The sequence below is a fragment of the Salmo trutta genome, chromosome 1 (assembly GCF_901001165.1).
Source record: "Salmo trutta chromosome 1, fSalTru1.1, whole genome shotgun sequence".
Lineage (NCBI taxonomy): Eukaryota > Metazoa > Chordata > Actinopteri > Salmoniformes > Salmonidae > Salmo > Salmo trutta.
Window position 1 is genome coordinate 50846298 of NC_042957.1, and position 27545 is coordinate 50873842.

At 44.7% G+C, this 27545-nt stretch overlaps 1 protein-coding gene across 1 annotated transcript in view; it reads left to right on the forward strand.

The window, feature by feature from the left end:
• The first annotated feature begins 35 nt into the window (after positions 1-35).
• The window catches only part of LOC115198772 (myoferlin), a 57077-nt gene continuing 29567 nt past the window's right edge, over positions 36-27545 (forward strand). Inside the window, exons 1-24 of the mRNA XM_029761044.1 lie at positions 36-449; positions 1980-2035; positions 2357-2448; positions 9247-9355; positions 9937-10033; positions 11522-11688; positions 12234-12362; positions 12748-12810; positions 18673-18723; positions 19099-19129; positions 19259-19374; positions 21005-21131; positions 21539-21642; positions 21762-21830; positions 21934-21977; positions 22174-22256; positions 22383-22421; positions 23393-23517; positions 24248-24361; positions 24820-24997; positions 25855-25979; positions 26085-26194; positions 26567-26759; positions 27050-27205. Coding sequence (XP_029616904.1) covers positions 362-449; positions 1980-2035; positions 2357-2448; positions 9247-9355; positions 9937-10033; positions 11522-11688; positions 12234-12362; positions 12748-12810; positions 18673-18723; positions 19099-19129; positions 19259-19374; positions 21005-21131; positions 21539-21642; positions 21762-21830; positions 21934-21977; positions 22174-22256; positions 22383-22421; positions 23393-23517; positions 24248-24361; positions 24820-24997; positions 25855-25979; positions 26085-26194; positions 26567-26759; positions 27050-27205 — 2466 coding nt within the window. The 5' untranslated portion in view covers positions 36-361. The remainder of the gene's footprint in view (positions 450-1979; positions 2036-2356; positions 2449-9246; positions 9356-9936; positions 10034-11521; positions 11689-12233; positions 12363-12747; positions 12811-18672; positions 18724-19098; positions 19130-19258; positions 19375-21004; positions 21132-21538; positions 21643-21761; positions 21831-21933; positions 21978-22173; positions 22257-22382; positions 22422-23392; positions 23518-24247; positions 24362-24819; positions 24998-25854; positions 25980-26084; positions 26195-26566; positions 26760-27049; positions 27206-27545) is intronic.

The following is a 27545-nucleotide window of genomic DNA, read 5'->3' on the forward strand; positions in this document are numbered from 1 at the left end:
AGGCTATGACGAATTGTAACCTTTTTGAGTAGCCTATAGTCAAACAATATTTTGACCGCGTCAAGTTTGTTTATAAACTCATAACAATATCACAAGTAGATGTAACAAGTAGGATGGCTAGTAACCTAACAGATTCTGACTATAGCCTACACGACGTGATGGAATACTTTTTGCACACATCCATAATATTTTTTTCCATTCTGACTCATACAGTGGATAGTCAAATAATTCGGGATTTCACTCCTCCTCTAAGGGAGCATTTCCTCTGTTACAATGACCGCTGGTGAAGAGACGCCTTGGTAGAGGAACATGCTGTGATTCATAAGGGAGATATAATACAGACTTTAAAAACTCTGTAATAATGTTGCGCGTCGTAGTGGAATCAGCCAAAGGCATCCCCAAAAAGAAACTCGGAAACCCAGATCCCATAGCAGCGGTAGTGTTCAAAGGTGAGTTATTGTTTTGTTGCCTCTTGCTGTGGCATTTAGCCTACGTTTTCTCTTTGGTTTCAATGCCTTGATTGTTGGCTATTCTTGAGAAGTTCAAAACATCTGGATCAAAGACGTTCTCCAAATGTAGGCTAATATAAATCAAAGATGAAGACATGCAGCGTTGCTTTCAGGTTGTAGCCTACTTTTTAGTTAGGCTACTTTATAGTTCTCTTTATTTTAAAGTCACATTATCCTTTCTGCCCTTTGCTGTCAATGTTAGGTTAATTGACCAATTTTCTGCATATCATTTATTCTTTGAACCAACAACTGCAAGATTCCACAATAAGATGATCTTCTGATGGATTTTGTAGTCCTCAAACATTTAACATGTTCAATAAACACAAACATGATGATCTTTGTATTCAAAGTGGAGATACTGAGTCATTAACTGTGAGCATGTAAGGGCACAAAACTACTATGAATTGCATTGACGGTACAACAATGGTACTGTGCATTGGTTCTGAGATTCCCAAACCTCATTTTTGCCTGCTTTAAGGCAATGAGTCACATTCAATAATGTTGCCTCTATTGTGTTACACAGAGGGAAAACACATTCCCTTATAAGGGGTTGGAATCACCCATTCTCCCCTGTCATCAACAGCTCTGCAGCTGGGTCAATGTGCTTCATTTTTGCATGGATATTTTAGGATAAGAGTCAGTCCAAGATGCACATTCAACTTTTATGGTTCAATATGTTGCCACTGTAAGTTGGCTCACTATGTTACCAGCCCCAGGGATGTTGTAGTTATTACCCATTTTAAAACTACCTATATATGTTAAAGGCCCAGTGCAGTTAAAAACGTGATATACCTGTGTTTTATATATATTTCCATTATGAGGTTGGAAATTGAAATTTTGAAAATTATGATAATGCCCTTTTAGTGTAAGAGCTGTTTGAAAAATGTCAGCCTGTTTTGGTTGGATGGAATTTTGGCCTACCTGGTGACATCACCAGGCAGTAAATTAATTAAGAGACCAATAAGAAACAAACCTCTCTGCCAATAACAGCTAGTTTCCCCCTCCCCACTTAGACCACTCCTAAACAGTCCTAGCAAAATTATTGCTTGAGAACTTTGCATTTTTGCAAATAAGCTATTTTTGTTTATTTTTGACCATTTAATTAAAAACAATCACAGTAACGTAATTGTTACCCAGAAAGGATTTGATATTGAGATAAAAACGTCTGCATTGGACCCAGAGAAATATATTCTACCCATACATATACTCCCGAGTGGCGCAGCTGTCTAAGGCACTGCATCTCAATGCTTGAGGTGTCACTACAGACCCTGGTTTGATTCCATGCTGTATAACAACCAGCCGTGATTGGGAGTCCCGTAGGGCGGTGCACAATTGGCCCAGCGTTGTCTGGTGTCGGCCGTCATTGTAAATAAGAATTTGTTTTTAACTGACTTGCCTAGTTATATGAAAGGTACATATAAAAACGTATATTCCATGTTTTAATCTTGCCACTTTGTGTAAACGCTACAGGTGAAAAGAAGAAAACTAAAGCAATTGACAGTGAACTCAATCCCGTGTGGAATGAAGTAAGTATAAATATTTACATTACAATCCATCCTCTCTCTGGCCGTCTGGGAATGTTGAAAAGGCCTCGAGAGGAATGTGTTATGTGAAGGAGGGTATGAGAATGAATTAGGGAATGAGGCTAATATTTTGTCCGTTGTGCTTCCTGTTTGTTGATGACTCAACATGGAATAGTTATTTTTAAATAGAGGAATGATAACTGTTAACACTTCCCCTTTGATTTAAAACATTTGCACCCCCCACCCCCATGTTTCATAGTTTCATAATTTAACTAACATTGGCAAAGTTGCGTTTTTATGAACTAACTCAATTTGTGGTTGCAGGTGCTTGAGTTCAACCTAAAGGGCTCCCCATTGGACGCCTCCTCCTTTTTGGACGTGATTGTGAAAGACTATGAGACTATTGGCAAAGACAAGTACGTACCTGGCATGTATCTACTGTATATGTCTCAAATGTTTTGTGAGAGAACACACATCACACACACCTCCTGCTAATCGGACGCTGCTAGTGCTGCTAGGGAGGAGGAGGGACATAGTGTTTTACTCAGTTTGATCTCTGTCATTTCTCAGTCAATGTGCCCCTCCATTAGTATGTGAACCTGGTCATTACAATAGTGTCTGCTAAGCACAGGTTATACAGAGAGTGACTTAAAGGGAAAGTTCAAACCCCGAGGCCAGTGCTGAGTTTAAACTGAGTTGTAAAAAACTAGAGTAAGCACTTCCGCGGAGGGAGATCCATAATGTTCATTAAGGTCAAATCTTCAGGTTACTTGCGTAACCCCGGGTTCTCTGATAGTGAGTGAGCTATCTTACATATGGGGCATGCCCTTTGGTGCGAGATCATAAGGAAGCTCCAATCACACAACATCTGTCGTAAACAGACAAGTTTACGTGGCGTGGCGAATAGTGGGCAACCCCACTTATTATAATGCGCCAAGTCCCGTACTCAAATCAAATCAAATGTTATTTGTCACATACACATGGTTAGCAGATGTTAATGCAAGTGTAGCGAAATGCTTGTATTGTAGCTCATTATCAGACATATGTTTTCCTCCTTATGCATATTGAGATACCCCAATCATATTATCAGAGAACAGGGGTTACGCAAGTAACCTTAAGATTTGACCTTAAGGAACCTTATGGATCTCTGACTGCAGAAGTGCTTACCCTAGTGCTTTTTCAAATGCTTTTTTCGTTATCTCAAATATGGGTATCTCACATATAGTCAACTCCCATAGTGCTCATGTGCTCTCCGAAGCTAGATAGTCTTGACATAATCATCCCTCAGAGGCCCCAACAGAGCACCGTATATGTCAGCGAGGGCACAGTGACATCGAGTTCGTAAATCCTCATAAACGTATGAGGGGTAGCCCAACATGCCGCATTGCAGCGTCACCGCTTGCTAGTTCGAAAAACAGCGGGCAGTGTGCGTCTTTGCGCATGCGTAGAGATCTATGGATGTTTGTCCGTATTTTTCCACCACACTTGAGCCACCACTTCGGGATGGAGTCTCCAGTCCCCATACAGGGGGTTCCCTCTGGACTACAAGTCCGTACCGGACATGAGTCACGTGTAAAGAGTGATGTGCGCTGCTCCACAGAATAATTTTCTGGGCTGGTCTGCACAAACACAGAGATCAGGTGCCACCTTGGTGGTTGATGTATGCCACTACAGTCATTTGTCCATTCTGACCAGGATGTGACAATTCCGAAGAAAAGGTAGAAAATGCTTTAGTGCAAGCAGCACTGTAAGCAACTCAAGGTCATTTATGTGAGCATGACGTAGTTGTGGGGACTACAATCCATTCAATGCTCTCCCCTCACAGACTGCGCCCCACCCTGTGAGAGATGCGTCTGTTATCGCTACTTTCCTCGCAGACACTACCTCTAGGGGAATACCCTTGGCGAAGATCGAGGGGTCCCGTCAGTGGCGGAGAGACGCTATGCTTGGTGAGGACACCGTTATCCTCCGATGGAGGTGACTAAGGGAACACAGGCGTAGGGCAGACACCCAGTACTGAAAATATTTCATCCTCAATAGTCCCAACAGAACTACTGAGATGGTGGAGGCCATCAACTCCAACATACAGAGACACGTCTTGAGCGTGACCGTATGACCCCATTGGAACATGGAGAGACATGATTCGCCCGAAGCAACATGATTCGCCTGTCTGATAGTGCGGCCTGCAAAGAGAGAATTCAGAACTATGCCTAGATATTCTATTCTCTATGTGGGCACTAAACAGCTGCTTATCTGATTCATCCTGAAATCTACAAGGGCAGCTCTGTCTCTCACTGTCTGCTTCTGTTAATGGGAGCAGAGCAGGTAGTGATCTATGTACGTGGAGATCCTGTGTCCTCTGCATCTCAGAGGAGTTAGGGCCACCTCTAGACTCTTGCTGAACGTCCGAGGGGCTAGTGATATCCTGAAGGGAACTGCGAGATACTCAAAACCCTGATAGGCAAACTTGAGAAATCTCCTATGTGCTTATGCTAATGTGAATGCTTATGTGAAAATCATGCAAATTGACTTTAGTGAACCAATCGCCTCGACAAACAAAGCAAGACAGCACTTTGTGTGTAAGCATAAGGAATGTGAACTTTTTCAGATAGCTGTTGAGGATCTGTCGGTCCAAGATGGGGCGCTGGAGAATGGATGAAAATAAATGTTCCATTTTGCCAGGGAGAGACGTGTCGGTGAGGGAGGCACAGCGTTCAGGGTGGAGGTGGTTTGCGAGAGATTGTTCCACTGCTCCTCCATACCTTGCATGTCCATGGCAGTGAAGTCCCTCGGTGGGACCTTACTGGAATTGGGTTTGTCCCAGTTGTGTTTAGCCTCCACCAAGCATGCTGGGATCAGGGGGACACGCTGTCTCCCAGGGACAGTACGGGATGAGAGTCTCTTCCCATCGAACCAGTCTCTTTCGCCGTTTTCGCACAAATGGATTAGCCTGTACTCCAGGCTGGGAGAGGAGGCCCCTCCACTCAGGGTGCTGGAAGGCCTTGAGGCCTGAGCCTTGGGGTCTTCCGCCCCTTCCTCATCCTCATTGCGGAAGAGTCACACAATACTGTTGTCCTCCTCATCATAAACCCCTATACCTCCTTTCCCTGCTGCTAGCTCGTCAAACAGAGACTGGATATCTGGGGGGAGACCGCCCATAACCTTGGCCCAGCTCGGGCTTGTTGAGTTGCCTCTTCGCTCGAAGGCTGGGAGGAAGAGGAGCCTCGAGGGGGGCTGCTCTGCACACCCTCCATCTGAGGCTGGACTCCGGCAACTCCTTGCAATGCTCGCAGGACTCTGGGTTAGCAAGAGCCTCCTGAACATGCTCCAGTCCCAAGCAGGCAACACAGATAGGATGTGTGTCCTTCACTGACATCATGGACCCACACAGGCATGGGTGAGCCGGTTGGGGAACAGGAGGCCAGCTGGGTACACACTGTGAAGGGGTTTCCCACGGGGGACCAGTACGGGAAAAAAATGTATGAAATGTATGCATTCACTACTGTAAGTTGCTCTGGATAAGAGCGTCTGCTAAATGACTAAAATGTAAAATGTAAATGTAGTAGTATCCATAGCTCCGGATAGTGGAGGGTTCAAGGCTATGTGTGTACTGGCCGATGCTTAGCTGTGTAGCAAGTCCTGACATTAGCTAGCAAGCGTTCACCCCGTGGGCTATTAGCCTAGCTTTTGCCAACATGTTGCTAGCTGAAGACAAAGTGCATAGCATACATTTTTTATGAGCTAGCTGATTATCTTTACCTTGCAGCGTGGGCTAACCGAATAGAAAGGGCTAGTTGAATGAGCTATCTCTAAGCGTGTGCTGGCCGGCATTTAGCTGTGAAACTAGTCCTGGTGTTAGCTAGCTAGCATTCACCTTGTGGCCTAATAGCCTAACTATTGCTAGCACACTGCTAGCTGAAGAAAAAGCGTGTGGTGTAAGTCTTCGGTGAGCTAGCTAGGTTAGCTTTGCCTTACACTGTGGGCTAACCCCTTTTAAAAAGATTGCCGTTTTGAAACTACAGTAAAAGTGCAGTAACTGCAGTCGACTGTGGTATTTCAGACGCAGTAACTGCAGAATAACTGCAGTGTACTGCAGTTGAACTGCAGTTATACTGCACTGTAACTGCATTTACACTGCAAAATGACTGTAGTAAAAAAAACAGTGTTATTTTGTACGCAGTATTTGCAACATACTGCAGTTATACTGCACTCCGCAGTGTATTGCATTTATACTGTACTCTGACTGCAATCTTTTTTTGTAAGGGACCGAATCTCAAAATTCTCTTTTCTCCCATCCACTGTGGTGGGAATTAGCAGCACGAAGCAGGTACTGCTAAGTGGGCGAGTGGGGCAAAAGTTAGCCATGTTGCGCTAGTTTTGACTGGAGACTGAGAAATACCCAACTTTTCCTTTTGGTAAAAGTACTTAACACTCTATACGAGAAGCAGTATCCTATCCTCAGTGGCGAGTTCACAATTAAGTAGGAAAACAATGAGACAAGTCGTGCTGAGGAAAGTGTAGAGAGAGCTTGTGTTCTCCGTAAGGAAGAAAATGATAATGAGCTAGAGGGCGGGACGTGGTGCCTTATAATAGGTTGTGTGATTGGAGTGTCCTTGTGATCCCGTCCCGAAGGGCTTACCCCATACGTGAGATACAGAAACAAGTATTTGAAAGAGAACTTAGTTGATCTACAATTACATTAAAAAGCTCAAGTTTTTCCATTGCAATGGGCCACATAACGTTTACAGGAACTCCTCTTGCCATGACAACATGTGTTGAGGAAAATTGTGTTACCGCAGAGCTTCAATGATTACCACATTGGTAAGTGAAAAGTAAGGGGTGATTTGAAGTAGCACAATCCCTTACAGCTCCTCTACCACACCCTGTACCTACCTCCGTGTTCAGACTCGCTGTGCTATGTGAGGAGGATTTGTCTCTCTCTATGATGAAACCGTTTTCTCTCTCCAAAAGGCTATTGTTTCACCATGAGCACAAATCACTTCAAACTCAATAGATTCAAAATGGCCTCTCATGTGTCTACTCCATATCAAGAGAAACAGGTATCAAAATGCTTTTTACTTAACATATTAGTACTTTTAGATTGATAAAACGTATCTAAGCTGTATTGATGCTTCATTGTTCTTCCATTTCCATTGTGACTTTTTTAAGTCACGTAATGAGCAGCCTCTATTTAGCAACATGCTTTTCACCACTTCTCAGCAGGAACTCTAATCTAGATGTCTAGAGAGAGAGAGAGAGAGAGAGAGAGCAGGCTATGTCTGGGGGGGGGGGCACTGGCAGAGTCCAGACTCAAACACAAGCAAAGTTACAGAGCTTGCACAGGCTTGTCACTGGCAGATGGGGGATTGATCTTGAGTATGTTTGAGAAACCTTGGCAGATGTGTGTGTATATGGGTGAGGTTGACTCATTCAGTATAAACACACACTCAATAAGGGGGGGAGGGTTGTTTTGGATTTAAGGACATCTCCTAGTGACCACTATATACAATCATTTGTCCTGTTGAGGCATTTTGAATCCTCCATATCCAACGTCAGAATTCTAAAAAGCCCCAAATTATATACAAACATGGATACATACAGTATGTTTTTTTCTGCTAGACACTAGACAGTTAACTATAGCCTGCTCTTGCCAACTCCATTACTCATTGTCAATCCAAACACGGCATGACATTGAGTGACAAGTTGTTGACATGATAGCACAAATAGACTGGCAGTTAGCAGCAGGGCCTTTGATATCAGCAAAAGAAAGAACTCCATATTGTGCTGTATTATTTGACTTTATGGTGTGGAACTGCTTTAGACTCATAAAAGAGGAACTAGCCACTACCCAGTGCATAAATATAGCCAGCTAGTGTGCTGACAGGTAGTGTGTGTTCCATATGATTCGTCAGTAACAGTCAACTCATTTCCTCAGAGGGAAAATATTCAACAATGGGTATTTTGCATGTGTCTGCTCGCCTTTGAAAAGTCAAGTGCCAACTAACTGAGTGAAGAAAAAATGTGAAATGTGTAAAATTCCAAGAGGAATAAAAACAAAAGACTCAAAGAGCATTTATCTCTCAGCTTCAGAGTAGCCTGCTTTCAATGCCAAGGTGAGATCTCTACCGCTGACCCTGTAGTTCAACTTCATTTCCAGGACCTGTTTTAATGCGTGATTGTTTATCTCTCTGTGTGTGATGACAAATTACTTCAACACTGAGGTGACATAGCCAAGAGGGGAGAGGCATGACAACATCCCACCTTCCCCCCTCTCTCTCCTCCCCCACCCTCTTCTCTCCTCTCTTCCTCTCTCTCCCCTTCTCCCGTCTCTCTTCTTCTCTTCTCTCCTCTCTTCTTCTCTCTCTATCCCCCCTTCTCTCTCCCTCCCTCTCTTTCAATTCACGTAAATTATCTCTCTCTCTCCTCTCTCTCTCTCTCTCTCTCTCTCTCTCTCTCTCTCTCCTCTCTCTCTCTCTCTCTCTCTCTCTCTCTCTCTCTCTCTTTCTCCTGTCTCTGTCCTCCCCTCAGCCTGACACACAAGGCCAGACTACAGGCATGCCTGTGGTAGATGCTAATTGCTCCCAGCGGTTAGTCTTTCCTCGTCCTCCCTTTCATGATTCTTTGCCCTCGTCTGTGGGATCGAGTGCTGTTCCTCACTACGGAGCGCAGATTACATTTTTTTCCCAGTGTTCTCCGGGGAAGGCTCTAAAGATTGCCAAAATAAGCTAAGCTAGGCTGATGTTTGTCATTGTGACAGCTTATTAAGATCACTCAGTTACAGGAAAGTCGTCTTCTCGCTGCCACCCTATCACTTTGTTTTTCTTGAGTCCCTCCTGTCCAGTACAAGCAAAGTGCCTCAATGGTATCAACAATATGTTAACATATACACACTCCTTTAAATTGTGGCTGCATGGCACAGTGGTGGCTATGTATACATAACAGGAATAACTGATATTAAGCAATGCAACGTGATTCTTAATCATGGTTGATTGCGTAATAAAGAGCCCTTGGTACCTTCCTAGTTAGTCCTCAGTTGCTCAATAAGGGACTTTCATCAGATCTGTGTGGCAAATATAACTGCTGTACAGGACTTGTTGATAGGTTTGTCAAGTGATCTGGGTATGATATTACTATGTTACTGTATGCGTTTCCACAAGAAAGATTCATATCACATAAATACAGTAGGTGCTCATGACTTTTTACCTGTATTCCAGATTTATTGGCTCAGCTAAGATCTCTCTCCTAGACCTGGCTAATGGTCACACCAAGTCCCTCCCAGCAAAGAACCTGTCCCTGGTCAATGAGAAGAAACAGGACACTGGGGTGAGTTTCTCTATGGCTAAGCTTTTGGCTTAACGGCTAAGGTGTTGGGTTGACAATCGCTGGACCCGGGTTTGAGTCCTGGTCAGAACAAACACACAAATTCCCTACATTTGTGTAAGAAGTGGGATGGCACCCATAAGGCCATCGGAAAGGCGTGTACACATGAAGGACTTGGAATAAAGAAGCTTGGGGAGATGTTCTCCTGAAGGGAGGGGCTAATTTAGCGAGTATTTCGCTACACTACAAGCATTTCGCTACACTCGCATTAACATCTGATAACCATGTGTATGTGACCAATAAAATTTGATTTGATTGGAGTAGAGACCTCAACCCAACACCTAGGGGCCTCGTCAAGAGGTTCGGGTCTCTTGGCGTAACTGCTAAGGTGTTGGGTTGACAGTTGCTGGACCCAGGCCTGAGTCCCTGTCAGAACAACCCCATGCATATAATAACTAGGTTAAAACTTCTTGATCATTGGCCATATCATGTCAATGTAAAAAAAATGTAAGTTAAAGTTGTCAATACATTGAGACATTGTCTTGAAGCAGCATGTTGACATTTAATCCCATCTGTTTTTTTAGGCGACCATTAATTTGATGATAGGTTATGAGCCGCCAGCTAACACAACTCCTAACCCTAACAATCAAACTGATGAAGACCAGTCGTATGGGGACACAGGTCAGTTTAGCGTAACAAATATGTGGCACGCCATCATTTGTTTTGGTTAAGCAAAATGGTGTCCTTCTCTCATGAGAGCAGTTCCGATGTCTTTGTATTGCCGATAATGTAAGTAAACTCTTATACATGCTGTTTGGGAAAGCAGCTATCTCAGTGGTATGTTTGGGTTTGGTATTGCAGTGGTAGCCTGGTTCCCAGATTTGTTTGTGTGTTAGCCAACTCCTCTGTTGTTCGATGTCATGTAACGAGCAGTTGACTAAAGTACAAACAGATCTGGTAGCCAGAGTTGTGTTCATTAGGGCACACAGGTAGTCCCTACTTGTTTCAGAGGTTTTCTTTCACCATTTGGTCTCTAAGGAATGCAAACCAGGTAACCAGGCTAGTGAGGTGATGTTGTGGTTTTAGGCTTTGGTTGGTATGAAGTATTGGAGTGGTACTGGCTTGTCTGTGTTCATTACACAAGTGAAAGGCTGCTTGCTGTTTATGGAAATGGAGGATGCAAATTGAAAAGACAAACAACACTCACAGCCTTTTTGCAGACTCTGCCACGAGGAAACAGAATCAATAGAACGTATTCTGTAGTACGTTCCATCTGTGGCTCGCTTTTGGAGTCAGGTCCAGGAATGGTTGTTTTGTCATAATATCAGGTTACAGATGGACCTGCAAAATGTTCTGTTAGGGGATCTGAAAAACCACGATCAGTCAATGGGAAATATAATTTAACTCCTGGGTAAAGTGTTTATTTTTGGGGGCAATATTGGTAGAAATGTTACAAATAGGGAGGTTCAGAACTCATAAGACCTCATAGTAAAATGGATGGATGTATTGCAAAAGGAAATGGCATTATGCTGGGAAAGATGCAAAATGGCATTATACTGGGAAAGATGGGTGAATCTGAGGTTGGGAGTTCAGATTGAATGGTGGATTGGCGCTGTGGGTAAAAATCCAGCACTTGAAGAAAGAGGAAATTAGGAATATGTCTGTGTGTTTAATTCTTTAGCTACAGGTACTGTAGATATGAATGAAAATAGCTGTAAGTAGCAGTAGAAGCAACGTTGTCTGTTAGTTTACTCGAATCAGGGTAGGGATGGTAGGGTATATTTTTTTTATATACACACGACACAAGTACTCTCAGCAGACAATATGCTGAACACAGGTCACCTGGACCAGAAGTCCCCACAAGAATAGTAAACTAAAATGTTTTTACCAACTGGGGACATTTTGTTGGTCCCCACAAGGTCAGATTCTACTTCTATGGGGTTTAAGGTTTAGGTTAGAATTAGTGTTAGGGTTTGAATTAAGTTTAGGGTTAGGAGCTAGGGTTAGGGTTAAGGTTAGGTTTTTGGGTTAAGGTTAGGGTACAGGTCAGGTTTAGGTTTAGGGTTAGGGAAAATAGGATTTTGAATGGGACTGGATTGTGTGTCCCCACAAGGTTAGTTGTACAAGACTGTGTGTGTGTGTGTGCGTGTGTGTGTTCTGGCTTCCCAGGTGGGGGTGAGGAAGGTGAGGATGGGGAGGAGGTACCCCTTGGGGGTCAGGTGGGGACCCCTGGAGTTCCACCCACACCTGGCCAGCCTGGTAACCCCAACCAGAGGCCTGTCCGGACTAGCCGCAAGAGACACCGGGCCCTGGCCAACAAGCCCCAGGACTTCCAGGTAGAGTACATAGCTATCACATGAAGTGCATGTCAAAAGTTTAAAGTATCCTCCCCTCCTCATCTCTCTTCCTTCATTTGCACTGATCTGAAACCACAGGAGAGATGAAAGCAGTATGGTGGATGGTGGCTTTCACCCTCCAGTTCTTTCAGATCAGTGGGAGAGAAGACGAGCCAAGAACTATTGAGATGCAGCCCTGGATGGTAGTATGGGGCCCTGTTTAAATGCGTCCTTCATCCCATTTTATCTTACTTGAGGTAATCACTAATCTGTATAGGTATGAGAGGTGACAGCAATATGATAACTATGCATTCATCAATCCAATCATGAACAGATCAGTGATTGCCTCAAGGAAGGAAGGAAGGAAGGAAGGAAAAAAGGAAGGAGATGTGCATTTTGTAGTAGAACAGCACCCGCGGGTCCTCTTTGACCTCTCCTATTATTGACAAATTAAATAAATAAAAGGCATAATTAAGGAATTTTGTGTTTGTTGAAGTCACTCAGTGTTAGTTAAATTCTCTTACACTGTTGTCTTCAATGACCAGATTCGTGTTCGAGTTATCGAGGGCCGACAGTTGCCGGGAAACAACATCAAACCAGTTGTCAAAGTGAATGTGTGCGGACAGACCCACAGAACCAGGATCAGACGAGGAAACAACCCCTTCTTTGATGAGGTAATCTCTTCATAACTCTTTTATCTTGTCCTGCTGATCCCTCTCTCAATGCACTCCTCCTTCTCCTGCTTCACTGAGTTCCATTCGGATCTTCTCTCTCTGCGACAGTGATATGTTTGAGTAAATCTAAAGTGGAATCCTCCGTTAGATACTTTATCTATCACCCTTGACCTCTCACATGCATTTTCTCAACCTTTCCTAGTCAATTACTATACAATTGCGACAGTATGTCTGTACGAATTTCCTTCAAAATGAAGAGTGTAGAAAGCTATGGGAAATGGTCATGGTTATGCCTAACTCTCTACTATGTACATAAAAAAACGATGAAAATACTGTATATATATATATATATATATATCAACATATTTATAAACCCTCTCCACAGATGTTCTTCTTCAATGTCAACATGCTGCCTTCAGAGCTTTTAGATGACTACATCAGTATTCGGGTAAGTACAGCACTCCCTCTCAGACTGGCTATAGTCTATATACAGTGTGTTCACGAGTTTGGCTTCTCTCCATCTGACGAACATGTCGGAAGGGGTAGTAGTTGGAGTATGGTAAGGGTTTTTTAGCGTGGATGGTGGACGGGGAGGCTAGACTCCGGTCGGGGATCGGGGTTGGTAGCTGTCCTCCCAGCAGGATCAGCCCCCAGTCATGGACTGAGGTTGTGCTGAGCCTGCTGGCAGTGCCAACCCACAGCTGTAAGCCAAGGTTGTGTGAGCATGGATCTGATGGACATGCAGGAAGGGGTTGAGCTGGCCCACCATTGTGTAGGAAGCCCGGAGGCTATGGGGAGGCCAGACCCTGGTTGGTGATCGGGGGTTGGTAGCTGGCCCCCCAGCAAGATCAGCCCCAAGTCATAAGCCAAGGTTGTGCTAGCCCCCCTGCCTTTATACAAGAGTGAGAAAGACTTTCTGACAACGAGGTCGCTACTGGTACAAGTCTGAGTCACCACTGGTCAGAGTGGAGTCGGTGCGTGAAGACACTGCATGGGAGAAAAGATGGTTACCCGTGGGTGGCTCAGACCCATCCTGGGGTGTGCGAAGCACATCTGAGGAAGACCATGTGATGGCTGCCTGGCGTGAGAATCTGTTCCGTCTCGGTGTGGGCAAGAACCATGTGGGGAAGGACATGTGATGGAGTACAGTGGAAGCGGGAGGCTCTGTTGCGTCTTGGCGTGACACGTGTGGGGAAGTCCATGTGATGGATGTACGGTGGAAGCGGGAGGCTCTGTTCCGTCGGTCTGAGTAGTAGGCTGCGAGAAGGGAACCTGGTGGTGGGGAGTGCAGGGAGGAAGTTCAGGAGGTCCAGAGTTTAGCCCAGGCAGGTGAGGTGCCAGAGCTCCAGGAGGGTGCCAAGTTGAACTGACCAAGTTGCACTTCGGTGAATAAGCTTTGTCACCTACTCGACCTGGTTGAAGTACTTGCTGTAGACGTGCTCTAGAGTGGAGCACATTGAGTGTCAGATGGTGAATTTAGCACAGAGGAAGCGACATGAGCCAAAGGGAATGGAAGGGGTGAGAAGGTAGTTTAAGGAAGGCCCAGCCCCTGGTCCTGTACCAAGGTTGTGGTGAACACCCTTCTTGGTAGGGCCAACCCTCAGTTGTTGACTAGGTTTGACTGGACTTCACAGTGCAGGGAAAGGCCCAGGTCATGGACCAAAGTGTGATCTGGACTGCCCAGCATAGGGAAAGATAGAAGTGGAGAGAGAGAGATGGTAGTTGTTCTCTTATGGCAGTTCTTCCAGGAGCCGGTGAATATCCTCCAAGTCTAGCCAGGTAGTTCTTTGGAGCTAGGTCTGTATCTTTAGCATCATCTTACTCTGAAGTTACCTTCGTGACTGTGGGCTTATTTTCCAAGTCTTGGTGCATCTTTCAATGGATTACCATGAGTGTTTTGAAACTTGCACGAAGGGTTAAAGTTGGTTGCCTCCAAAAGGAATGCTGCCCTTGATGGGAATAACACTCTAGGGAGTGAGAAGGCTAGCAAGCCCAGGAGTCGTTGAGTGGCGGCCACCATGACTGGCCAAGAGTGCATGCAGCAAGCTAGTCCCGGCTAGTAGGGGTTGGGTTGGGTAGGGATTTTGGCACAGAGCAGTTGTGGGAAGTCGCACAAAGGGCTAAAGTTGGTTGCCCCCAAAAGGAATGCTGCCCTTGATGGGAATAACACTCTGGGGTGTGAGAAGGCTAGCAAACCAAGGAGTCGTGGAGTGGCTGCCACCATGACTGGCCAAGAGTGCATGCAACAAGCTAGTCCCGGCTAGTAGGGGTCGGGTGGGGTAGGGATTTGGGAACAGAGCAGTTTTAGGAAGTCATGGGGGAAGCAAACCTGAGCAGGTCAAGAGGGAGCCACGTCAACCTGAGCAGGTCAAGAAGGAGCCACGTCAACCTGAGCAGGTCAAGAGGGAGCCACGTCAACCTGAGCAGGTCAAGAGGGAGCCACGTCAACCTGAGCAGGTCAAGAGGGAGCCACGTCAACCTGAGCAGGTCAAGAGGGAGCCACGTCAACCTGAGCAGGTCAAGAGGGAGCCACGTCAACCTGAGCAGGTCAAGAGGGAGCCACGTCAACCTGAGCAGGTCAAGAGGGAGCCACGTCAACCTGAGCAGGTCAAGAGGGAGCAACGTCAACCTGAGCAGGTCAAGAGGGAGCAACGTCAACCTGAGCAGGTCAAGAGGGAGCCACTTCAACCTGAGCAGGTCAAAAGGGAGCCACGTCAACCTGAGCAGGTCAAGAGGGAGCCACGTCAACCTGAGCAGGTCAAGAGGGAGCCACTTCAACCTGAGCAGGTCAAAAGGGAGCCACGTCAACCTGAGCAGGTCAAGAGGGAGCCACGTCAACCTGAGCAGGTCAAGAGGGAGCCACTTCAACCTGAGCAGGTCAAGAGGGAGCCACTTCAACCTGAGCAGGTCAAGAGGGAACCACGTCGTCATCACTCTGAGAACTGGAGGTGGGTTGAAGGATGGCAAGGCAACTAGGACGAGGGTAGACCACCCCCAGCCCGGTGAAAAGAACTCCATGGTTCAGGCGGACGAGGGATACAGGTCGCAGATGCCGGAATGGTGCATCTGGAGAAGCTGGGAATGCCGGGAAGGCAAGATAGGCCGCAAGATGACGGGAAGGGCGTGGTGGAGGTGTGAGGCGCACTGTGGAGGCAACAGTTCCAGATGTGGATTAGATGTGTTGTCTGAAGCTTAAAGCTCTCCTCCTGAAACGATGTTATCAACTATGATTAATATAAAACATGTCCTGAATGCCTACATACACTCACATGCACATACATAGAGACAGATAAACAGACAGACTGACAGAACGAAAGAGACGCACACGTATGTACACACCAGAGGAGGCTGGTGGAAGGAGCTATTGGAGTATGGGCTCATTGTAATGGCTGGAATGAAATAAATGCAATGTAGTCAAACATGTGGTTTCCATATGGTTGATGTGTTTGATACTGTTCCATTAATTCCATTCCAGTCTTTAGAATGAGCCCGTCCTCCTATAGCTCCTCCCATCAGCCTCCTCTGGCACACACGCACACAAGCACGCACACATTCACACACGCACATACGTCATCTGCTCCAAGATCCTCCACTTGATCTATATAGTGTGTATCTGACCGTTGGGAGGTCATCCAGAGTATGGTTTAAATAGAATGATATACACTGAGTGTACAAAACATTAAGAACACCTTCCTAATATTGAGTTGCACACTCTTTTGCCCTCAGAACAGCCTGTTGGGGCATGGACTCTAGGTGTCAAAAGCGTTCCACAGGGATGCTGGCCCATGTTGACTCCAAAGCTTCCCACAGTTGTGTTAAGATGGCTGGATGTCCTTTGGGTGGTGGACTATTCTTGATACACATGGGCAACTGTTGAGCATGAAAAACTGTGTTACAGTTGTTGATACAACCGGTGTGCCTGGCACCCACTATTAAACCCCGTTCAAAGGCACTTTTGTCTTTCCCATTCACCCTCAATCCACGTCTCAATTGTCTGAAGGCTTAAAACTCCTTCTTTACTGTCTCCTCCCCTTCATCTACACTGATTGAAGTGGATTTAACAAGTGACATCAAAAATGGATCATAGCTTTCACCTGGATTCACCCGGTCAGTCTGTTAGTCTATGTCACTTCTGTGTTGTCGCCGTACTGCTGTACTTTTTGTTGCTACTTGGCTACCTGCCAAACTTTTCAACTATTTAATCAAACTGTATTTAACACATTTACCAATGTCTTAGTTTTGTCCTCACACAACTTTTTAATTGAACTTTTTCACCCCGGGTGCTTTATTTGGACATAGATCTGCATTACCTCCTCTGGCCGAAAAAGACAGGAGAACCATTGCCTTTTGGTGAGGATAGCCAAGTTGCAAGCTCGGCTTCAGACGCAATCGTTAGGCAAGGGCAATTTAAGTATAGGAAATCACTGATCATAACCTTGATGTGATTGGCCTGACTGAAACAGGGCTCAAGACTGATGAATGTAATTGTGTTAAATGAGGCCACTCCTCCTGGTTACACTAGTGACCATATCCCCTGGAAAGGCGGAGGTGTTGCTAACATTTACAACAGAAAATTTCAATTTACAAAAAGAAATGACTGCACTTTCTTCTTTTGAGCTTCTAGTCATGAAATCTATGCAGCCCACTCAGTCCCGTTGTATAGCTACTGTTTACAGGCCCCCTGTGGCATATAAACTTCGGTTAGTGCTAAATACGGCTGCTAGAATCTTGACTAGATCCCCAAAATTGGATCATATTAGTCCAGTGCTAGCCTCTCTACACTGGCTTCCTATTAAGGCTAAGGCTGATTTCAAGGTTTTACTGCTAACCTACAAAGCATTACATGGGCTTGCTCCTACCTATCTTTCCGATTTGGTCCTGCCGTGCATTCCTACACATACACTATGGTCACAAGACGCAGGCCTCCTTATTGTCCATAGAATTTCTAAACAAACAGCTGGAGGCAGGGCTTTCTCCTATAGACCTCAATTATTATGGAAAGGTCTGCCTATCCATGTGAGAGACGCAGACTTGGTCTCGATATTTAAGTCCTTACTAAAGACTCATCGCTTTAGTAGGTCCTATGAATGTAGTAACAAACCGCCCTTGCTGTCTCTGCCTGGCTGGCTCCTGTCTCTCCACTGTCTCTGACCCTATTACGTGGGCTGAGTCACTGGCTTACTAATGCTCTTCCATGCCGTCCCTAGGATGGGTGCATCATGTTGTGCCAGGCTTATCCTCCTATACTTGACTTGAGTGGGTTGAGTCACTGAAGTGATCTTCCTCTTGCTGGTCTTGCGCCACCTCGGTCTCATGCGGTGGAGGAGATCTCCGTGGGCTATAATCAGCCTTGTCTCAGGGTACTAAGTTGGTGGTGTGTTGATATCCCTCTAGTGGTATGGGGGCTGTGCTTTGTGGGGGTTATATCCTGCCTGGTTGGCCCTGTCTGGAGGTATTGCCGGACAGGGCCACAGTGTCCCCCCCGTCTCAGCCTCCAGTATCTATGCTGCAACATGGTGTGCCGGGTAGCTAGGGTCATTCTGTCCTATCTGGTGAAATTGTCCTGTCTTATCTGGTGTCCTGTGTGAACTTAAGTATGCCCCCCCCCACTACCTGTTGTTTTCGACCCGCTTTCTCTCTCCCTCCCTCTCACTCTCCCTCCCTCCCTCCCTCCCTCCCTCCCTCCCTCCCTCTTTTGCTCTCTCTACCGCTTCTGCTGTCTTGACTTTGAATGCTCGGCTATGAAATGCCAACTGACATTTACCCCTGAGGTGCTGACCTGTTGCACCCTCTACAGCCACTGTGGTTATTATTTGACCCTGCTGGTCATCTATGAACGTTTGAACATCTTGAAGAACAATCTGACCTTAATGGCCATGTACTATTATAATCTCCACCCGACATAGCCAGAAGAGGGCTAGTCACCCCTCAGAGCCTGGTTCCTCTCTAGGTTTCTTCCTAGGTTCCTGCCTTTTCTAGGGAGTTATTCCTAGCCACCGTGCTTCTACACAGACATTGCTTGCTGTTTGGGCTTTTAGGCTGGGTTTCTGTATAAGCACTTTGTGACATCTGCTGATGTAAAAAGGACTTTATAAATACATTTGATTTGATTTTGATTTGATGTCATGGAAAGAGCAGGTGTTCTTAATGTATTGAACACTCAGTGTAAATCAATCATTGTAAAACTCCTTCATTGTGGTAAACTATGAAGCAGTTTAGAACTAAGGGCTGGGTTCGTTTCAACATCACTAATCCTCTCTCTCTCTCTCTCTCTCTCTCTCTCTCTCTCTCTCTCTCTCTCTCTCTGCAGGTCTATGATTCCTACTCCCTCAGAGCAGACAGTCTAATGGGGGAGTTCAAGGTGACATTTAAATATCCTTACATCCTAATTTACAAAAAGTGCATTTCATTTAGTTATTTACAGAGCAATACATCAATTACATCCAATCTATTACATTTGCCTTCCATAACAATGACAGAAAACATTGGATAAATCACAGGAATCCTTTGTTCAAATATGGTATGGCTACAATGCACACTACCACACTGTGTTTATACAGTATTGAATATATTACTGTAATCATCCTTCCAGGCAATAACCTCAATATCCGAATTTGGTGGATATTTAATTGAGTTGTCAACAAATATGCATTTTTATTGAAATAAAAGTAAAATGGTTGAAATCTAGTTAAAATCAGTTGTGTAGAGTAACCAGACTTTATTTTTATTTTAACAGTTGGATGTTGGGTACATATATGACGAACCTGGTAAGTTCATCTTTACAGAAGAGTGACACAGGAAACAAAGTATTATCTTGATCTTTAATTATCTTCAAAGACATCCTTTGTGTGTGTCTGTGTCTGTGTCTGGAATGTGTATGTTCTTATGGTCAACAGCCCACGCCATAATGAGGAAGTGGCTTCTCCTGAGTGACCCTGATGACTCTAGCTCGGGGGCCAAAGGTTACCTGAAGGTCAGCCTGGTCATCGTGGGAACAGGAGACGAGCCACCGGTACGACTGCTGTGTCACTATGCTATGTCACCACACACCTCACCTGTCTTTCTCTACATTATCTACCTTTGTACTTAATGTAATATTGATTATATAGTTTATAAACTCCGCAAAAAAATAAACGTCCTCTCACTGTTAACTGCGTTTATTTTCAGCAAACTTAACATGTCTAAATATTTGTATGAACATAACAAGATTCAACAACTGAGATATAAACTGAACAAGTTCCACAGACATGTGACTAACAGTCAGTATCTGGTGTGGCCACCAGCTGCATTAAGTACTGCAGTGCATCTCCTCCTCATGGACTGCATCAGATTTGCCAGTTCTTGCTGTGAGATGTTACCCCACTCTTCCACCAAGGCGCCTGCAAGTTCCCGGATATTTCTGGGGGGAATGGCCCTAGCCCTCACCCTCTGATCCAACAGGTCCCAGACGTGCTCAATGGGATTGAGATCCGGGCTCTTCGCTGGCCATGGCAGAACACTGACATTCCTGTCTTGCAGGAATTCACGCACAGAATGAGCAGTATGGCTGGTGGCATTGTCATGCTGGAGGGTCATGTCAGGATGAGCCTGCAGGAAGGGTACCACATGAGGGAGGAGGATGTCTTCCCTGTAACGCACAGTGCTAAGATTGCCTGCAATGACAACAAGCTCAGTCCGATGATGCTGTGACACACCGCCCAAGACCATGATGGACCCTCCACCTTCAAATCGATCCCGCTCCAGAGTACAGGCCTCGGTGTAACGCTCATTCCTTCGATGATAAACGTGAATCCGACCATCACCCCTGGTGAGACAAAACCGCGACTCATCAGTGAAGAGCACTTTTTGCCAGTCCTGTCTGGTCTAGCGATGGTGGGTTTGTGCCCGTAGGCGATGTTGTTGCTGGTGATGTCTGGTGAGGACCTGCCTCACAACAGGCCTACAAGCCCTCAGTCCAGCCTCTCTCAGCCTATTGCAGACAGTCTGAGCACTGATGGAGTGATTGTGCGTTCCTGGTGTAACTTGGGCAGTTGTTGTTGCCATCCTGTACCTGTCCCGCAGGTGTGATTTTCGGATGTACCGATCCTGTGCAGGTGTTGTTACACGTGGTCTGCCACTGCGAGGACGATCAGCTGGCCATCCTGTCTCCCTGTAGCGCTGTCTTAGGCGTCTCACAGTACGGACATTGCAATTTATTGCCCTGGCCACATCTGCAGTCCTCATGCCTCCTTGCAGCATGCCTAAGGCACGTTCACGCAGATGAGCAGGGACCCTGGGCATCTTTCTTTTGGTGTTTTTCAGAGTCAGTAGAAAGGCCTCTTTAGTGTCCTATGTTTTCATAACTATGACCTTAATTGCCTACCATCTGTAAGCTGTTAGTATCTTAACGACCATTCCGCAGGTGCATGATCATGAATTGTTTATGGTTCATTGAACAAGCATGGGAAACAGTGTTTAAACCCTTTACAATGAAGATCTGTAAGTTATTTGGATTTTTGAAAGACAGGGTCCTGAAAAAGGGAGGTTAATTGTTTTGCTAAGTTTAGTAGAATGTGTATACAATATCAATATGTTATACAACTACATACAACATACCATATTTCATCAAGGCTCTCCCCTCCCCTCCCCTCCTGTGTGTTCAGACTGAGAAGAGAGAGCGGAACGAGGAGCAAGATGACATAGAGAGTAATCTGTTGGTGCCGGCTGGGGTAACACTCAGATTGGTCACTCTCAACCTGAAGGTGTACCGCGCAGAGGACATGCCTCAGAGTACGTGTATATTCCTTCTTTCTCCATCCTCCACCCTTCTTCCTCCATCAGCAGCAAAGTATCATTTAGTTCGGTCCAAAAACAACCTCTCGCCCCTTTCTTTATCCCTAAACCTCTTGTTTCTTCCACCTATCACTTGCCCATTTCCCCCTACCCCATTGGGTGTGCATATTTCTAGGTAAAGGAAACGTGTAAGCAATATGGCAGAGGTTAGTGTGAACAGCCAAAACCATATTGATTTCACGTATCTGCAAACACCAAGTGTTTAAGTGTTCTTTTTGAATCTGGGAATTAATTTCAAGTAATCCAACATTGTTGTCAGTGGGCCTGTTCTTTCAAAACGTTGACTGAACGTCTGTTGTTTTTTCTGTGGGTGTATGTTAATATCCTTTCACTCCGTCTTACAGTGGATGATGCATTTGTACAGACTGTGAAACAAGTATTTGGAGGGGAAGGCGAGAAGAAAAACTTAGTTGATCCATTTCTGGAAGTCAGCTTCGCTGGCAAGAAGGTAAAGCTAAGACTCAGAACTCCTAGAATGCAAGAGAAAGACAAAACACAAGTCGTTAGGCAAATATTTTCAGATCTTTGGTTAGATGTTGCTTAATGATGACATTGCTTTGGTTTCAGCTGTGCACCAAAATTATCGAGAAAAATGCCAATCCTGAGTGGAACCAGCTGATCAACCTTCAGGTCAAGGTATGACCTAGCTCTCTCGTATTACATGTAGTACACCACAACACAATTGGATGATATGAATGGAAGCCAGACAAACACAACATGCTCTCATTTCCCTCTTTAGTTCCCATCCATGTGTGAAAGCATCAAGTTGACTGTATTTGACTGGTAAGTCTTTGGTTATCCTCCCTGGAAGACAGATACAGTGCATGTTTGGATGTTCAAACAATTGTAATAACGGTTTACTGTGTATTACACTATCCACATTCATGTATACCTTCACTTTTAAATGCTGCTACTTTGAGTTTGAAGACATGGATCTCGTAGGAACGTTTATTAACAGCGTATTGATCTTTTCACACAGGGATCGTCTGACCAGGAATGATGTGATAGGAACCACATTTCTAAATCTGACCAAAATAGCCTCATCCGGTGGTGAGATTGAAGGTATGGTATCGCTCTTTCTCACTCTCTCTCACTGTGTGTGTGTGTGTGTGTGTGTGTGTGTGTGTGTGTGTGTGTGTGTGTGTGTGTTCCCTGTCTCATCCACATTGCATCTGTCCCTTCAAACAGATACACCTGCAGAACATTGCACCAATCTGTCATCTGAAGGTAAAGAACCATCATATTTTTCTATGAGGCCTCCCTATAGGGTGGCAGGTAGCCTAGTGGTTAGAGTCTTGGGCCTGTAACCGAAAGGTCCCTTGTTGAATACCCGAGCTGACAAGGTGAAAACATCTATCTATGTGCCTTTGAGCAAGGCACGTAATCCTAATTTGCTCCAGGGGTGCCTTACTACTATGGCTGACCCTATTAAACAACACGTTTCACTGCACCTATCTGGAGTGTGACAATAAAAATATTTTATTTTTTATTGCATTTGTCAACCAGGGACAGCATTTGTCAATACTAAAGTTTGACTACAGATGTAGCATAGGCACCAGACCACGTTGTATTACCATGTAAAAAAAAAACGGGGGTAAATAACGGAAAAACAGCTTCTATCTCCAGACCATCAGATTGTTAAATAGTCACCCCTAGCCAGGCTCAGTAGCCTGCCCTGAACTTAGTCATTGTTACTAGCTGGCTACCACCCTGTACTCTAGCTTGCACCTTAGAGACTGCTGGCCTACTGTATGTACATATTCTAGTCAAGGCTCATCCTATATAACTACTGCTGTACACACATTTTCTATTCATATACTGTCCATACTGTCTATACACACCATTATATACATACATACATACAGTATATACAGTATATTTATATTCCAGACTCATTCTGCTATTTCTAAATGTCTTTCTTTAAATTGTTTTGGATTTGTCTGTATTGTTTTGTATTGTTCGATATTACTGCACTGTTGGAGCTAGAAACATAAGCATTTCACTGCTTCTTTGATAACTTCTGCAAAATATGTGTACGTGACCAATAACTTTTGATTTGATTTGTTAACACTGTCGCTCAGAGTCTGGTCGCCAGGATAATTACAGTGTACTTGGCAATGGACTGGAGTAAATATTACATTAATTCAAAATATCTGTAGCAAACCATTTCACAAAGAGAACCTGCCTTTTTATTACAGCGAGCAGTGGAGAGGCGGAGGTGGGTTTCCTCCCAGCGTTTGGGCCTTGCTACCTAAACCTGTACGGCAGTCCCAGGGAGTTCACTGGCCTCCCAGACCCGTACGAGGAACTCAACTTTGGCAAGGTAAGACCATCCCTGGGGTTGAGGACAAGTGCTTCAGCTCTGGCAGGATGTTTTGTTATTCCTTTTTCTTATTGTAAATATTTGCATATCTAACATGCACTTCTCTCTCACAGAAACATGTCATTATTAAGATTCAGAATTTAAATTGTTGTAGAAAATCAGCTCTTGTAGTTGAGAAAACTATGAAGCATTCGCCCAGGGTTTATTCAGCAGTGACCTGTGCAGGGGAAACCTTTTCTGGACGCAGCCAGCATTGGACTCTCTTAGACAAAAATACATTTTAGCAAATATAGGCAAGGAACATCTGGTTTAGATCAGTATTCTCTTTTCTGCTGAGTTTCTTGGCAAGCGTATCTAATCTATAAAACATACAGGTATCCAATTTATATATATACCCCCCCCTTCAATGTATAACACATGTGAGATTTCCACATTTCATACTTCCCTTCCTCAAATCCAGATAGTCCGGTTCTAGTTCAACTTTGATAATAGCTTTAAAGCAGACAGGTCAGCTGTCTAACACAATTGTCATTAAGCTTAATTTTTCCTTCAAGTAATTTCCTGTGTTGACAGGAACATCTTGTGTAGCAACACGATTACAGTATCACTGTGTTGTTTCATCTCTGTCTGTCTGTCTGTCTGTCTGTCTGTCTGTCTGTCTGTCTGTCTGTCTGTCTGTCTGTCTGTCTGTCTGTCTGTCTGTCTGTCTGTCTGTCTGTCTGTCTACCAGGGTGAAGGGGTGGCCTACAGGGGCAGAGTCCTCATCGAGCTCTCCACTCAGCTGGAGGGCAAAGCTGACAGGAAGCTGGACAACATCTCCAGTGATGACATCCTGGTGGCCCAGGTACACAGAGAGGGTGGGACCCTGTCATAGCTGGGATATTGTTGCTTCATGTATTAATAAAGGTCTGAAACAGGGTTGGTGTCAATTCCAATTGAAGGCAGTCAATTTAAAAAGTAATTTGAAATTCCAGTTCAATCATTTCAAAAAGGGCATCTATTTTACATGACTTCTCAATAAACTGTAAGGTAGAAGCTATTTACTTCAAAAGTAATTCAAATTACTTCCGGAATTGACTTCGAATTGACCCCAACCCTGGTACGAAACTTGCAAAACTTAGAGAACAACTGATGAGAAATGGATACAGAGAAAGCTTGAAGGGAAAAGTTTACCCTCCATCCAGATTTCTTGTGTGTAGACCAGTGTTTCCAAATCCAATTTTGATTTAGTCAGGCAATAATGCACCTTTAATGAATGTACACTGGAATTAAGCACCCCTGACCTCTTGTTTGTGCTTTCAGAAGTACCAGCGGAGGAGGAAGTTCTCGCTGTGTGCTGTGTTCCACAGCTCCTGCATGCTCCAGGAGCCCGGTGAGCCAATCCAGTTCGAGGTCAGCATCGGTAACTACGGCAACAAGCTGGACTCCACCTGCATGCCGCTGGCATCCACAACCCAATACAGCTGTGCTGTGTTTGATGGTGAGAAAACCTAGACTATACACCAGTGTTCTTCATTCTGATGGGTACCCTCCTGGTGTGCCTGCTATTGTTCCAGCACAGTGCCAACACATTAGACCTTGATTAGACCTGAAATTTGAATGTTTACAAAATAAAGATTTTTTTAGCACCCATGCTTCGAGAGCATGTGTTTGTTTATCTATCAATTCTAAAGGCACAAGGCAGACCAACTATACACAGTCATGCATATCAAAACAGGAAAACATACAGTGCCTTCGGAAGGTGTCGAAACCCTTTGACTTCTTCCACATTTTGTTACTTTACAACCTTATTCTAAAATGGATGAAATAAAGCAAATTCCTCAGCAATCTACACACAGTACCCCATAATGACAAAGCGAAAACAGGTTTTTAGGAATGTTTGCTCGTTTATAAAAAAAACAAAAAAAAAACAAAATAGATCCTCTCGGACAGATCCTCTCAAGCTCTGTCAGGTTGGATGGGGAGTGTTGCTACACAGCTATTTTCATATCTCTTCAGAGATGTTCGATCGGGTTCAAGTCCGGGCTCTGGCTGGGGCACTCAAGGACATTCAGAAACCTGTTTTTGCTTTGTCACTATGGGGTATTGTGTGTAGATCGATGAGGGGAAAAAACAATTTAATCAATGTTAGATTAAGGCTGTAACCTAACAAAATGTGGAAAAAGTAAATGGGTCTGAATACTTTCCGAGGGCACCATTCATGCCTATCAAAACTGCATTGCTGTTCCCAATGCAGTAGAGACATCCCCATACAGCAGGACTAAATTGTCAAGTTCTACAGGTATATACCACTCTGCAGCTTCAACTGAATATGACTTAGTTCTGTTTCTCCTGTAGGCAACCACTACTATTACCTGCCCTGGGCTGACACCAAACCTGTTGTCATCCTCACATCCTTCTGGGAAGACATTAGTCACCGATTGGATTCAGTCAACATCATCCTCTCCATCGCAGATAGACTGGTGAGAAACACTTTCAACAAATCGACCAATCAAATAATCAATCAACCAATCATGGGATAATTCTCAGTTGTTGCAACTTTATTATTTTGTCGTCATTTCTTCCAGGAATCCAACCTCACTTCTTTGAGAACAGCCATCCTTGCTAAAGCCTCAGAGGCGCGCTTGGCTGAGATCTGGCTCAAACTCATCGACCACATGATTGAGGATCTGAGCAAGTAAGACATTCATCGATCATATCTCAGCTTATAATTGTTTCTTGCTAGGTTCTGTTAGCTTCCTTCTAACTTATCCTAGCTTCACGCTAGATTCAGATCACTTCATGATGTGTTCTGATAACTTAATGCTTGGTTGTGATCATTTCATGCTAGGTTCTGGTAGCTTTGTGCTTGGTTATGATAGCTTAACCCTAGCTTCACATTCGTTAGTTAATGTGAGGTTGTGATAGTTTCATGATACGTTTTGATAGATGAACACTAGCTTCTGATTGCTTAGTGCTAGGTTCTTATAGCGTCATATAGGTTCTTAATGCTTTAAAGCTTCTGATAGCTTCAGTATAGTTTCTGTAGCCTCATTTTAGCTTCTGATAGCTTTCAGGTACCAGAGCTTGAGGGCAGGCCCAACCTGACGGCGCTGGACGTCCAGATTAAGAAGCTGCGTGATTCGGCGGTGGCCAGCATCAGAGAGGTGGCCAAACACTTGAAGGAGGAGGCCACCGACGTTATAGCCACTCTGACAGACATCGAGGACTGGCTGGAGAGACTGAAACAGCTTGCAGAGGAGGTCAGGAGCACCAAGACATTGACATTCTCACGACATTCAGGGTTCAATAGCACATTGAATATTGGAATGTCCTTAAAGTAAGGGCGTGCCCTTATTTTGAGGGTGCCATGACTTGTTATAGGAGTGCCAAGCCCACTCAATTTGAACCAGCTTGTGAATTGCATTCTCTCTCTCTCTCTCTCTCTCTCTCTCTCTCTCTCTCTACTACTACTACTACTGTCAATGGAAAACTCTCTCTCTCCCCATCACTTAATAATCTCTCTTTCATACGTCTTTCACTCTTCCTTCAGCCCCAAAACAGTATGCCTGACGTGGTGATCTGGATGCTGCGTGGGGAGAGGAGGGTGGCGTACGCCCGTCTCCCAGCCAATCAGATCCTCTACTCCACCTACAGTGAGCAGGCCTGTGGGAAATACTGTGGCAGGACCCAGACCATCTTCATGCAGGTACTAGGATGGAGAACAGACTGATACTAGTGATAATAGTAGTTGTAGTAGTAGTAATAAGTGTAGCAGTATGATAATGGTAGAGAAATTCTATGGCAGGACCCATACTATCTTAATGCAGGTATTATGATGGAGAACAGAGACTACTGATCATGCTACTACTATTATCACGAGTATTAGTAATATTAGTGCTAATAGTAGTAGTACTTGTTTAAGTAGTAGTAGTAGTAGTAGTAGTAATAGTGGTATAATTAAGCAATAAGGCCCAAAGGGGTGTGGTATATGGCCAATATACCACGGCTAAGGGCTGTATCCAGGCACTTCGAGTTGTGTTGTGCAT